Raw genomic sequence first — 15529 nt, 5'->3', positions numbered from 1 at the left:
CCAGTCATGCAAATTTAAGAGCTGGTTCTCCCACCCCTCCCCCTTTCTAGCCTTCAAGGAAAGAAAAGGTGAAGGGAAAAATATTGATATAGATTAGTTTACAGCCTCAAGCCAAGACCGAAATTAGGATCATGGAGTATTATATAAGGGTCTCAAAGAAGGTTATGGAGCTAAATGCATGTACTTGGGGTATTTCCTGGGTCATACATGGGACAAACTCCTGTGACAAGGATTGAGATGCTCTTCGAGGGAAGAGAATTAAAAAAAAGAAAAAAAGTTCATGCTGGAACAACTATAATGGCGGCTGAGAAATCTAAAGAATCGGTAGGTGAATTGCTCCTACCACTAACACTAAATGGCATTAAATGATTTCTATTTATGTTATCATGTGTTACAAGAACAAAGTAGTCCATGATTTGGAATAAGATAGCACTGAAAACATGAGGCATGCAGAAACAACTGGTTGTCATGGTCACCTGATGAGTGGGATTTGATAGAGCTGGCACAACATTTTGGATCTTAACTTTTTTTTTTTAGGCAAAATCCTGAGGTTTGTTTTTCTTTTTTTTACTAATATTCTATAGAAATTATTTCCTCCCTCTCTAAGATGATGCATCTTTTTCTGCTATCTTTCCTCCTATACTCCCAAGAAAATTCTAACCTCCCCAAAAATCAGCTAAACCCCTCTTCACTCCTAAATGGGAATCTATTTACTTCAAGTGAGAATTTCTCTCACTATGTGAAAGTTCCTGATGAAACACATCAGAATCTGGACTGCTTTTCAAATCTACCTCTCCACTTTTCTCCTTTCTTTATCTATTCTCAGAAAGATAAAATATTTAATAATGCTACTGATCCATAATTTCATTGGTTGCGTGGGTACAGATTACAATCTATCCAAGACTATCTTTAAGACCTCCATAGAAAACATACCCAAATGCACTGGGGACCCTCCTCCAAATCTTTTTAATATTTCATACATACTAGTGCAAAACTCAGTCTGTCACTACACAAGAGTACAAAGGATGGAAAAGAAATAAAGCATCCCAAACTACTAATTTGTACCCAATTCAATTCCTTAGCATAGTAGCATAATGGATAGAGAGCTGGCCTTGAAGTGAAGAAAACTGGATTTTAAAACCACCTCTGACTCATATGGACTCTGTTACCCTGGGAAAGTGACTTAACTCTCAGTGCTCTAAGATCTACTATGGTAAGTTGGAGAGAAGGTTCAGTGTCTCTCCCCCAAGGAGTTCCCCACACCCATGAAATGACAGGTCCTATCTTCTGCTTTCTTTCTGATCTTGGCTACATTTGTTTTATTTGTACAAAAACTTTTTAATTTAATGTAATCAAAATTATACATTTAATACTTCACACTGCTATTTCATTTGTTTGTTCATAAACTGTTAGCCTATTTTCTTTAAATACCTTTCTTTATGTCTAAGCCATGTATCCATTTTGACCTTATCTTTGGGTATAGAGCTATATGGTATAATATATTGCTCTATACCCAATTTCTGCCATACTGCTTTCCAGTTCTCCCAACAATTTTCACCAAACAATAATTTCTTATCCCCCAAACTCCCCAAAACTTAAGTCTTTACACTTGTCAAATAAAACATTACTGGGGCAGTTAGATGGCGCAGTGGTTAAAGCACCGGCCCTGGATTCAGGAGTACCCAAGTTCAAATCCGGCCTCAGACACTTGACACTTACTAGCTGTGTGACCCTGGGCAAGTCACTTAACCCCCATTGCTTGCCAAAAAAAAAAATTACTATATTCATTTGCAGCTGTGAATTGTATGTCTACTCTGTTCCACTGATTTAATCTTTCTATTTCTTAGCTAGTACCATATAGTTTTGATAATTACTGCCTTATAGTTTAATTGGGAAAACATTTTTATAAACAGTTTCTCAGATAAAGGTTTCATATCTCAACTATATAAAGACCTTTGTCAAAACTGTAAGACTATGAGTCATTCCCCAAATGATAAATGGTCAAAAGATATGAACAGGAAACAAAACAATTCATAGTCATATAAAAATATTCTAAATCACTATTGATTAGAGAAATGCAAATTAAAACAACCTTGAGATAATGGTAGACATCTCTGGGGTAAGGCAAAGTGGGGCGGAGGGGCGGGGGGGGGGGGGAGAGTTACATGATAACTTTATTATATATTTAAAAGGAATAGCAAGTTGTACATCATAGATTTGCAGTTTCATCTGCAATCATCTTTTTTATCCTCCTACATTATGGAAATTCTTGTGTTGTTTCATAAATTAAAAATAAAAGTTTTAAAAAGTTTTAAAAGAAAAGAATGAAATGACAGATCCAGTCCCTATTTCCAATCCTATTCCCACACCTTGGAGGCAATGTAGTAAATGGAAAAACCACTAGATCTGAAAGCTGGAGTGCCTCAGTTTGAATCCTGCTCTGCCATCCAAACTACCTGGATGACTTTGGGCAAGTCACTTCATTTCTCTGCTTCTTAGTTTCCTCATCTGTAATATGAGGGAGCTGGAATGACTTCTAAATTCCCATCCACATTTAAATCTATGACCCTAAATTTGGAAAGAGTTCAGACTCTATTCCCACTTCTTCATCTGTCATCAAAAGTGTCTATTTTAGAATGGAAGCAAAGCACCTAGAAAGAAATGAGCATCAACTTTCTGGTATTTGAGGCTTTACCTTTCTTGCAATAGGCTGTGTCTGCTCCATTCAGGCCTTCTCTTCCTGCCTGCATCACTTCAATTTTTTGGAACTGTCTATACCTGGAACACTTCCATGCCTCACATCAACCTCACTAATTGGCAGTCCCTTGCCTATGACAACAGAGGTAGAAAAGCAATCAGAAGAAAAGTAGCCCTTTTGTATGGTACAACCCAGGTATTCATACACCAAAATGGGCAGTGACCAGAGTCTGATAAAACCTGGGCATTTTGGATGGGCTGCCTCACTAACTATCCCTATATCAATCCTATCCCTTCCTTTTCTACTGTGGCCTGAAACTCACCCCTTCACTGGGTGAGCTGCAATTATATCCTTTGTCCCAACTTCCTTTGTTTGTGTGAGGTTTGATTTAAGGCCTATTGCGCTATTAGTATTTACTGGCTAGTATGCTTCTTCTATAAAAGCAACTATAACTGAGTAGGACACTTTTTAAACTTATGTAATGTATCATGGTCAGAGGAGGCAGTAAAAATGACCATAACATGAATCAGTGCTAGAACAAGGGAAACCTACCTACCATGACATTAGGCAAACTATCTTTAACATGTTTCCACTGGGGGGCAGCTAGGTGGCACAGTGGATAAAGCACCAGCCCTGGATTCAAATCCAGCCTCAGACACTTGACACTTACTAGCTGTGTGACCCTAGGCAAGTCACTAAACCCCCATTGCCCAGCAAAAAACAAAACAAAACAAACAAAAAATGTTTCCACTGAAAACTAAGTTTTTTATAGGATTCTAATGGTTAAATCATATAGAAATACCTGTGTACTTTAAAAAACTGAAAACTAACAACAGCAAGTGTGAAGTCTATAAAAGCATCAATAAAAATAGATGATGATAAGGTAATAATAATATTTATATTGTACTTACCATGTGCTAGGCACTATGCTAAGCACTTTGTTATTATTATCTCATTTGATCCTCACAACAACCCTGGGAGGTAGGGGTTATCTATTGTCCCCGTTTTATAGATGAAAAAACCTAGGCAAACCGGGGTCAAGTGATTTACTCAGGGTGACACAACCAGTAAGTGTCTGAAGCCACATTTGAACTCAGGTCTTCCTGACGCCAGGCCTGGTGCTCTACCCACTGCACCACCTAGATGCCCAGATTACAATATGAAGTTGGATAGGAAGCCCAATCAGTTAATGTATCAGTAAATAACAACTCCTAAAAGGCTTCCTATCCTCACAAGCCCTGGTTCATTACTGTCATTCATTTCCTCTGTTCTCACAAAATGATACTAAATGGTATTGGAGAAAGTCCCAGAACTACGCAGAAGCTTTCCACTGTACGTTCATTCCTCTCCCCACCCTGTTACAACTTTAACTACTAGAAGACAGTATTATTTCTCCTTCGCTTACTGCCTGGGTAACTCACTAAATTAATTACCCCAAACCACCAGTGTTGTTAATATACTACATAATATCAGGGACCTCTGGGGAGGAATGCCACCAGAGCTGTGAAGACAAGCAACTTAGCTCCTCCAAAACTCCAGAAAAACAAATAAACACACCAGATCAAATAATGGAAGTTTGTGTGTACATACTGGTATTTAAATTCAGAACAAAGTTTAAATTATTCTAATGTAATATGTGAAAAATATTATTGTAAAATATTTAAGATAACATATATAGGCTATGGAAATGCATATATGAAATGTTATGTGAATAAAGTAGATCTCTATAACATCTCCAGCCATTTTTAACACTCTCCATTGCCACTGATAACTTCTAAAATACTTCACTGAAGAGATAAAAGGACAACATAAACTATCTCACAATTTCTATCTTCAAATCCTTTTCTTCTTCTTCCCTTTTTTTTTTGTGAGACAGTTGGGGTTAAGTGTCTTGCCCAGGGTCACACAGCTAGTAAGTGTCAAGTGTCTGAGGCTGGATTTGAGCTCAGGTCCTCCTAAATCCTGAGCCGGTATGCTGTACATTGCGCCACCCAGCTGCCCCTCCTTTTCTTCTTTATCCAAATATAAGCCTATTTCTCATCTTTCAAATTACTGCCATCATTTGGGCTGGATCTTACAAATGTCTCAATAACAAATTTGCCTGTGGCCCTTATAAAGGTTACAAACTGTAAACCCCAAATGTCCCTTTCAATAGGAAAGTGGCTAGGCAAACTATGTATGTTTCAAGTACAACACAACTATTTTATAATATGTGTACTATGGAAAATTATACATGAAAAAAAATCAATATAATAGATCACAAATAGCATAAAATACTGATCAGAATTATATAAAAAGTATATCTGTAGATCAAAAGAATGGAAAACAATTTAAAGTTTACTGTTCGCAGAATTAATTCTTTCTTTCTCAAATTATTATTTATGTTTAGTGTCTTTTTAAACTTTAAGTTCCAGGTTCTCTCCCTCTTTTCTATCCCTCCACTAGCCATTGAGAAGACATACAATATTATATTAATTTTACATATGAAATAATGCAAAACATTTCCACAGTAGCCATGTTGTAAAAAAAAGAAAATTATGCCTCAATTCATACTCAGAATTCATCAGTTCTCTCTTTGGAGGTGGATAGCATCTTTTCATCATGAGTCCTCTGGATCATGGTATTGATCACAGTAACCAAATCTTTCACAGATGATCATTATAATATTGCTGTTACTGTGCACTGTGATATCCTAGTTCTTTTCACTTTCTTGCTGGGTTTTTCTGAAACCACCCCCCCTCATCATTTCCTATAGCGTAACAGTACTCTGTCTCAGTATTATACCACAACTTGTTCAGCTATTACCCAACCAATGAGCATCCAATTTTTGGTCACCACAAAAAGAGTAAATGTTCTTGCACATATAGGTGCTTTTCCTTTTAACTCTTTGAGGTACAGATCTAGTAATGGTACTGCTGTATGGAAAGGTATACACAGTTTTATTGCTCTTCAGGCATAATTCCAAATTGTTCTCCTCAATGGCTGGACCGATTCACTACTACACCAAAAGTCCATCAGTGTACCTCTTGTTCTCTCATCCCCTCTAGTATTTGTCATTTCTGATAGGTATGAAGTGAAATCTCAGAATTGTTTAATTTTCCTTTCTCTAATCAATAGTGATTTAGATCATTTTTTTTTCATGCAACTGTAGTTGGTTTACTTTCTTCTTCTAGAACTGCCTATTCATATACTTTGACCATTTATCAATTGGGGAATAGCCCTTATTTTTGTAAATTTGATTCAGTTCCCTACAAATCTGAGAAAAAAACTTAATGTAAAATTTTAAAATACGACTTTATTGTCTATGATACCTTTTAGCACAGTATAGTTTCATTGATTCTCTCTTAATTAGGTCTATTTTTGCTTTTCCTTTGTCATAAATCATAATTGCTACCCTTGCCTTTTTAACTTCAGCTGAAGCGTAACAGATTCTGCTCTAAGCCCTTTATTTTAGTTGTGTCTTTCTGTCTCAAGTGTGTCTCTTTTACACAGTATATTGTTGGATTCTGGTTTCTAATCTATTCTGCAATCCACTTCTGCTGTATGGGTGAGCTCATCCCATTCACATTCAGAGTCAAGATTATTAAATGTGTATATTTCCCTCCATACTATTTTCTTCCATTTATCCTTCTTTTTATCCAGTCTCTCCTCAAAAGTCTGTTTCGGGGGCAGCTAGGTGGCGCAGTGGATAAAGCATTGGCCCTGGATTCAGGAGTACCTGACTTCAAATCCGGCCTCAGACACTTGACACTTACTAGCTGTGTGACCCTGGGTAAGTCACTTAACCCTCATTGCCCAGCTAAAAAAAAAAAATGTCTGTTTTGTTTCTGATTACTGTCTTCTTCAGTCTGCCCTCCCTCTTATCATGTTCTCCCTCCACCACCACCACCCCCAATCCCTTATCCCTTTTTCCCTCCTGTTTCCCTACTGGGTAAGATAGATTTCTATACCCAACTGAGTGTGTACACATATTCTTCCCTCTTTGAAGGAATTCTAATGAAAATGAAGTTGAAGCATTGCCCACTATCCCTCATCTCCATCATTCTCTCTACTATAAAAGCTCTTCCTTACATATGTCTCTTATGTGAGAAAAATTTCCCCATTCAACTAACAGCACCGTTGGTGGAGTTATGAACTGATACAACCATTCTGGAGAGCAAACTGGAACTAAGGGCAATCAAAAAATATTTATAGCAGCAGCAGCTCTTTTTGTGGTGGTAAGAAATTGGAAATCGAGGGAATGATCATCAATTGGAGAATGCTGCGACATTTAAATTCTAATGCGTGGTCACCTTGTTTCTACCCCCAGAGTGGGGGAGAACTAGTTACGGTTTACTTATAAGCTAGAAACGTCAGCACCAGTTTTCAGCATTAAGTATTTATTAAAATATATTATAGGTTAGTAAGAGAAAGAGATATCACACACTAATAAATGCAAGGAAGGAAGAAGAGATTGAAGAGATTAAAAGGCAAAAGAGCCAGAGTTGACATTAGCTCAGCTTGAATTGATTTGCAAAACTGAATGGAGTGCAAACTATGTATTTTTCTCCCTCCCACAATTTTTATTTTTAGAGACTTTTTTTTTTAGTACCAGCTGAACTAATGTTACCATATGAATAAAAATGCCAAAGATTAGAATGTGTTTTAAAATCACCCCCCCTCATTTTACTTCTCCCACTTTCTCACTCCTACCATGGGAGTAGGAGTCTGACTCATGCCCTCTGTCTATATAGACTTCTTCTAATTGCCCTAATAATGATAAAGTTCTCAGGAGTTACATGTATCATCTTTAGGCACATAAACAGTTTAACTTTAATAAGTCACTTGTTACTCTCATTTTTACCTTTTTATGCTTCTGTTTGAATGTTAAATTTTCTATTCATCAGGAATGCTTGAAAGTCCAATATAATTGAATGTCCATTTTTCTCCTTTAAGGACTAAATTGATTAACTCTACCTCCTTTGCCTTCTAAACCCTTTGATCCTTCAACCTGGAAGCCTCTAAATCTTGTGCAATCCTGACTATGACTCCCTGATATTTCAATTGTTTCTTTTTTTGGCTACTTGCAATATTTTCGCCTTGACCTAAGTCTGGGGATCTCAGGAGATGATTGATGGTCCCTTTCAAATTTCTATTTTACCCTCTGCATCTAAAATATCATAGCAGTTTTCCTTGATAATTTTTTGAAATATGATGTCTAGGTTCTTTTTTTGATCATGGCTTTCAGGTAGTCGAATGATTTTTTTCATTTTTAGAATAGATGGTTTTATTACTTAAAAAAAAAAAGTAGTAATTTTTTTGTTTTTTGTTTTTTTAGTGAGGCAATTGGAGTTAAGTGACTTGCCCAGGGTCACACAGCTAGTAAGTGTTAAGTGTCTGAGGCTGGATTTGAACCCAGGTATTCCTGACTCCAGGGCCTGTGCTCTATCCACTGCGCCACCTAGCTGCCCAACATTTGTTTTTGTAAGATTTCTAGTTTCAAATTTTTCTCCCTCCCTCCCCTCTCTCCACCCTCCCCAAGATAGCAAGTAATCTGACATAGGTTATATGTGTACAATCACATTAAACGTATTTCTGCATTAGTCATGTTATGAGAGAAGAATCAGAGCAAAAAGGAAAAACCTCAAAAAAGGCAAACAACCCTGTGCCAAATAACTTCTATAGCTTGAAGCAGCTAGATTGTCTAGTGGATATAGGCAAGGCCAGGAGTTAGGAAGTTCAAATCCAGCCTCAGATGCTTACTAGATGTGTGACCCTGGACAAGTCATTTAACCTCTGTTTGCTTTGGTTTTCCTCAACTTAGAAAGTAGGTTCTTAAACCTACCTTGAAGTGTTGTTTTGAGAATCAAATGAGATACCTGTAAAGCATTTAGCACTGTGCCCGGCACATGGTAGGTGCTACATAAATGCTTATTTCCTTTCACCTTTCCCTTCCCTGGTCCAGGGAAGTGGCATGTGTTTAAGCCAGACTGACCCTTGCATTGCACATAGCTGGACAGAGTGACCTTTCATGGACATGGCTGGAAAGACTAACATCAGTGGTAATGGACACAGCCGGATAGACAAATACTCTGGAGAACTGTTTATGCCAAATTGTAGAGGAGTAACAATCTGTCGATGGAAGGAGTATGTGCATGAACAAAATCACAAGAGAGTTGAAATACTCAAGTGCAACAAGTTTTAATGAAGTTCCCATACTGCTCAAGAGTCTTTATTATGGTTTTGGGGAACCCATTCAGAAAATGTTGGTGCTGGGAGGGAGCTTGGAACAGGGAATGTCAACAGTCTTCTCCCCCACCCAAGATAAATAGCTCTTTGTACCTCTCTACTGCACTTACCCTATAAAAAAAAAAAAAAAGGCAAACAACAAAAACAAAAACAATAGAAATAGTGTGGTTCAATCTGCATCCAGATTCAACAGTTCTTTTATTTTCTGGATTTGGAGAGCATTTTCCATCATGAGTCCTTTGGAACTATCTTAGTCCAATAATTCTTAAATTATCTCTCTCTATTTTCCAGATCAGTTGTTTTTCCAGGAGATATTTTACATTTTCTTTTTTACATTCTTTTAACTTTGTTTTAGTGTCTCTTAACATTCTGTGGACTCAGTTTCCATTTGCTCAATTCTAATTTTTGAGTATTTTTTTCACTGAGTTTTTGCACCTCTTTTCCAATTTGACCAATTCTGCTTTTTAAGGAGTTCTTTTCTTCAGTGAATTTGTGTGCCTCTTTTACTATTGAGCTAATTCTGTTTTTTAAGGTGTTATCTTCAGTATTTTTGTGTGTGTGCCTCTTTTACTAAGCTGTTCTCTTTTCATAAATTTCTTGCATCACACTTGTTTCTTTTCTGAATTTTTTTTGTCTACCACTCATCTCTTTCTTTAACACCTTCATAAATTCTTGCTGGCTTTGGATCCTATTAGCATTTTCCTTTGAGGCACTGTTTGTAGCTGTTTTCATACTGTTGCTTTCTTCTGAGTTTATATCTTGTTCTTCCCTGCTTTTTATGGTTAAGTTATTTTTGTTGTTGTTTGCTCATTTCCCCAACCTGTTTCTTCACTTCGAATTTTATGTTAAAGTTGGGCTCTACTCACCTTGGGGTGAGAAGGCACTGTCCCCAGCTTCAGGCTTTTTCTTGTGCTGTTTTCAGAGCTAGTTCTAGAGGTCAGCAAGTTAGAGCTAGTTCTACAGATTTGCAAGTTTTCAGTGTTTCTCTGCTCAGGAAGGGCCCCTACACACCTGCAGCTGCAAGTAATAGTACTACTCTTGGTCCTGAAACTATGACCAAGGCTTCTACTTCCATGTGACCAATCACAAGTGCTCCTTTCTACCCTGGAAATGTGGCCAGAAGTGCTTATGTGCAAATGAGCTGCATCAGTGCCGGATGCACCCAGTGCTGGTAAAGGGTATCCTGTAATCTTTTGGACCAATCATCTGATCCTCTTACTGTTTCTCAAAGCTCTCAAAACTGGTGCTGCTCTCATGTTACAGACCTCTCCTAAAGTATCTTAAGCTGGAAAAATGTCTCCCTCTGACCTTTTGTTTGTTCTACTGCTTGACAATTAAATTTGAGGCATTACTTGGAGGGGAATATTGGGAGTCCCAACCTGTACTCAGCCATCTTCCACTAAATTCTTTCTAAAGGTCATTAGAGGTTGAAGGAACCTCAGAGGCTCTTGGATTCCAAGGCTCTGATAAATGAACTTGTGCTCTATCTTGCCCAGAAACAGGCCTCTATAAACTTACTGGTCACCTCCACACCATACCTTAGTGAACACATTCTCACCACCACCAGCAGCACCTAGTCTACTAGCTCTCCATTAAATGTTTTCTTCCCCCATTAGAATGTAAGTTCCTTGAGGGAAGGTGCTGTTTTAGCTGCTTGTGTCTGTATTCTTAGAGCTTAACACTCTGAAACATAGTAAGTGCTTAATAAATGCTTCATCTCTCAATCTATACATGGAGGTTATGTGATTTGCCCAAGAACATTTGAGCCCAGGTCCTCTGACCCCAGAACCAGGGTTATTTTTGCTTACTAAATTAAAGTAGCTTATTATATTCACAATAAAAAACGTTTAATACACATGTACAAAAACCCATTCCCATGCATGTCTTTCTTTAAGTATCTTTAAAAGCACATTATAAAAACATTCAGTAAGCTGGACTCTTCCTTCTAAATAATCAGCTGCCTTTTAAAAAAAAACCTCTTTAGTATGACTTTAAACACCAATATGGCCATTTCTATATGCAAAGAATAAAAAAGATCATATATAAAACTTTGAATTTGTTATGTAGCTTTTTTTTAAAGTATATATTATACTTAATGTGATATGGAAAAATACTCAGCTTCTCTGTGATCTGTTCAAAATTCCTATTGTCTTCCATGTGTCTTTTTAAAAAAATGTTTCATTGATGCTCTTTTCTTCCTGAATTCAAGTCTGGCCCCAGACACTTACTAGCTGTATGACCCTGAGCCCGTCCCTTAACCTTGTTTGCCTCAATTCCTTATCAATAAAATGAGCTGGAAAAGGAAATAAATCACTCCAGTATCTCTGCCAAGCAAAATCCAAATTGGGTCATGAACAGTAGGACACAATTGAACAACAATAACAAATCAGATAACTACCCCTGCTCCATGTGTTCACTAGTTCAAATGATTGAAAAATTCTTGCTCTATCATGGTAAGGCAGTAAGACTGGAATAAGAATATCAATGCTTCCCCCTATATATCTGCTACCAATACTGATTATAACATTTTCATTATTCATCAGTTAATGGAAACTTGACAACCCAACCTGTACAAATGTTCCCCTAAATGGAAGCAAAAAGATTTACCTGAGTTACAATAACAGGAGATAGGTCTTTCAAGTTCTGGATATGTGACAGCAATGAGTCCCGTAAAGAGGCATGAGAGTCCGTTGGGAGTTCATAGAATGAGGTCTGAATCTTCATCTTCATCGTCTGTGCTGCAAAATAGCACGATTCTACATCCTGCCGGATCTGTAACAACTGATCAGAGATCTCCCATGCATGAACCTAAGAACAAATCAAAAGAGAGATGCTCAAGATCTTTTAAAGATAGCTAAGCACCACCTAAAATAGCAAAATACTAAGTTGGAAAGAGAGTAGGTTTCACCCTGAGAAGTACCTATCTCCAAAATAATGGTAACATGAATATAATTAAATAAAAATGTTATTTAAAGTAACATGATAGCAGCTAGGTGGTGTAGTGGATAAAGCACCAGCCTTGGATTCAGGAGGACCTGAGTTCAAATCCGACCTCAGACACTTGACACACTTACTAGCTGTGTGGCCCTGGGCAAGTCACTTAACCCTCACTGCCCTGGCCCGCCCCCCTCCCCAAAAGTAACATGAAGAATTCAAATATGCAATTATGTAGAGCAGAAAGCACAACCAAAAGAACAATATACATGCCAATAAAATACAATAAGAGCAACCACTGGTCTTGTCAATCTGATTTCTATTTAATAACAGCTAGCATTATACAGTGCAAAAACAGTCCAAGTCCAATATCTATTATATAGTAAGCTGCCTAACTCACTACCTAACCATCAATACTACTAACTCTCAGGAAAATGTGATCACACCATTACTGAATATTTCATTTTTTCATATTCAAAATTCAGAAAGGGATATCTAAAGAGTTTAGAAATTTAATCATCTGCCAATGTTCCAGTACAGATTTGTAAAAAGCTTATTTGTAAAAATCCAATAGAGATTCAGTATTTCATGTGTCATTTTTCTATTTAAAAAAAAAGGAATTTAGAAGCAAAAAACTATTAAAGATGACTAATTCAGCTAGTTTTAGTCATACGACAGAAGCTTGGTCTAACATTATTTGCTATAAAGGGAAAACTATTAATTGCTGGGCCCATCTTGGGCCTCAGTTACTGAAATACCGAAAGAACTTTATCATAATACTGTGTCATGTACAGTAAGCCCAGGCTATGAACTTGGAAGGTTGCACTGTAACAATGATCTGATCTAGCTTACAAGAATCAATAAACTAAGGACTCTGCCAAGTAACACAAACATACATCTTAAACTACAATACAGTCAAACCTAAATTCACCTACATGTGAGTTAAGAACCAATTGGGGGGGGGGGGGGGGAGAGACGGATAGCTAGGTGGTGCAGTGGATAGAGCACCAGCCCCAGATTCAAGAGGACCAGAATTCAAATCCAGTCTCAGACACTTGACACTTACTAGCTATGTGACCCTGGGCAAATCACTTAACCCTCATTGCCCTGCCCCCCCCCCCAAAACCCCAATTTGGTATGTGATTTGACTGCCTACATTTTCATTATATTTATGCTACATTACAGCTCATTAGCAGTAGGTTGGTGTTAAGGGTCAGGCCTGACTCAGGCCAGCGGTCAGGTTCAGAATTGGTAGAAAATGAGACACTTGAAGACCAGCTAACAATTTTTTTTTAATGAATTTTACTTACCTACAGCCTGGTCCTTTACCTGGTAGATCTGCTTATAAGGGGATGTGAAGCCTGTAACGATTGGAATGACGCCACCTGCTGGAGACTTACTGTAAAAAAGCTCCGCCATGAGGTGAAGGTCTCTGAGGGCAAGACCATTCGTCTTTTCTTTGGCTTCAGGAAGTGACGTTTGCTTGTGGGAGGAAGAAGGGGGAGGCTGGCACTCTGACTCGCTCTCTTTCCTGTGGACTGTGGCAGGGAGCAGAGCTAGGAATGCTCCCTCTCTTTAGATGAATCTAGGCCTTTTCTCTCTCTCTCTTTACCAAATTCTTATTCTCCTTAATAAATGCTTAAAAGTCTAACTCTTGCTGAAGTTTATAATTTATTGGCGACCACTCACTAGATTTTAGATAGTTTAGCTAGAATTTTAGCCCTTACAAGTCTGAGGGAAGAGCACCTGACTCTTATCCAGACAGCTAATAGGAAAAGGGAGGAGTATTTTAGTAGGCAAATGATATTTAAGTATTATTAAAAAGTTTTTACTTCATGGACCCCTTGAAAGGGTTCTCAGGCCATCACAGGGATCCCAGAGGTCCTTGGACCAAAGCTCTAGGGAAAGTCCAGGACTGCCACACCTGGTGGGTCTGGAGATCAGTATCACACCCAAACTCAAAAGTTGTACATATTCAACAAATGAGTTTACAACATTTATCATCTCCAGGGTACAGGTTTTAAAGATATAGAACATAGTCACCTCTGTTGCTAGTTGCTAAATTTACTTTCAAGTATAATTTGCTTTTTTTTCTGGAAAGTAAAGAGATTTATTAGTATGCTAAGGAAGCTACTCTCGCCAATAGCAAATTCAGATGCCTGGGGTACAGATTTGGTTTTTATAATCTTTCAGGCCTATTTAGGGCACACCACAATTTGATTTCTATTCTCACCAGGTCAGTGGGAGTTGCTTTCAATTGGGGCCACAGGTTGCATGGGCTTCTATTTCAGAAATTCTAATCACTCAGGGCTCCCATTTTTCCCCACTGACCTCCCACTTCAAAAATATGGTGGGGTAGGCTGCATTTGGCCCAATGTGGCATTGCAGAGATAAGATACTCATAGATCATCTAAGAGTTAACAAAAAGGATATTTACTTAGCATTGGATGAAAAGGATATTCTGTAAAGGTATAGCATTAAATCATTTGGGCATAGTTATCTTGCCTCTGCTTTGATAATGCATGTGCTCTGGTCAAAAGCATGTGAGAAGTCAAAGGAAGGAGCTCCTGACTCCTCATGAACTGGCTTTTGTACTGAGTTCCCTAGACCAATGAAGTGTTGAGGGCCAATTTTAATACCTTTTAAGACAAAACTAATTTAGCCTGAGGGGGGTAAAGTTGCTCCTATGACAGCTGTCAGCAATGTGATGAGGGGTTTTTTTTGGACAAAGAAACTCATGAAATCACTTATCTTTCTGAAGAACTGATGTAAGGCCATTATCATGTCATCAACTTTCAAACACCACATAACAGCTAAGCAGCCAAAACACCATACACTATGAATTGGCCTTGCCTTCTTGTTTTTAATGTTTATGAGAGAGCCTGCTAGAATACAGACAAGGTCAGAGTCCCAAGCCAGTGACACTATTTGACCTTTAGATAACACCTTGGCTCGAAGACTAGAATTCATGCTTATTCAACATTTATGAATATCTAACTTTGTGGAAAGATAGACACTTATTAATCAACCAGGAAAGATCACCAAGCATTACCTCTACTTCTGTGCAAGACAAACTGTTTCTCAACCCATTTTATCCAACCATCCTATTCTCACCTGAGCTGTTCTATACAATTTGAATGTCCCTTTCTCTGAAAGTCTATCCATTTACATAGACTCTAGCAGTGCTAAAAATAGACTAAACACTCATTGACTCTTCTATCACCCAAAAGATTATTAAAGACTTAAAACACATTCACCATATTAGTTAACAAATAAACAACAAATAAATTTCACTTTAGCGTACAGCTTGTTCTTTTAATTTGCACAAGTGTCTCCAGGCAGAAAGATGGTAAGACTAAAGATGCAGAAAGACATACCTTTTTGAACACAAAGTGGCTTTGCTTATAGGGTTTTATTTTCTTTTTTTTTTCCCCAACTGGGACACTGTTCAAGTTTTTATTATATTCACCTTAATATAAGTCTCTATTTGCTAATACCTACATCCTACATTCACATCCACCAATGAAGAACTCATTTACTTTCCTAAATTTCAGCTATCCCATATATGAGGATGTTTCCCAATTCTTAATCTCTAGTCCTAACATCTCATGGGTTCTAGTCATCTACCTCCAACTGTCTACTAGACATGTCTACTTGGACAACCAACTA

General features: G+C 37.7%; 1 protein-coding gene across 1 annotated transcript in view; it reads right to left on the bottom strand.

The window, feature by feature from the left end:
* TNPO3 (transportin 3) overlaps nucleotides 1-15529 on the bottom strand; it is a 118643-nt gene that overhangs the window by 75637 nt on the left and 27477 nt on the right. Inside the window, exon 2 of the mRNA XM_043966571.1 lies at nucleotides 11534-11734. Within this exon, the coding sequence (XP_043822506.1) occupies nucleotides 11534-11734 (201 nt within the window). The remainder of the gene's footprint in view (nucleotides 1-11533; nucleotides 11735-15529) is intronic.

The sequence above is a fragment of the Dromiciops gliroides genome, chromosome 5 (assembly GCF_019393635.1).
Source record: "Dromiciops gliroides isolate mDroGli1 chromosome 5, mDroGli1.pri, whole genome shotgun sequence".
Classification (NCBI taxonomy): domain Eukaryota; kingdom Metazoa; phylum Chordata; class Mammalia; order Microbiotheria; family Microbiotheriidae; genus Dromiciops; species Dromiciops gliroides.
Note: the sequence above shows the minus strand (reverse complement) of the source record. Positions and strands in the feature narration are given on the sequence as shown.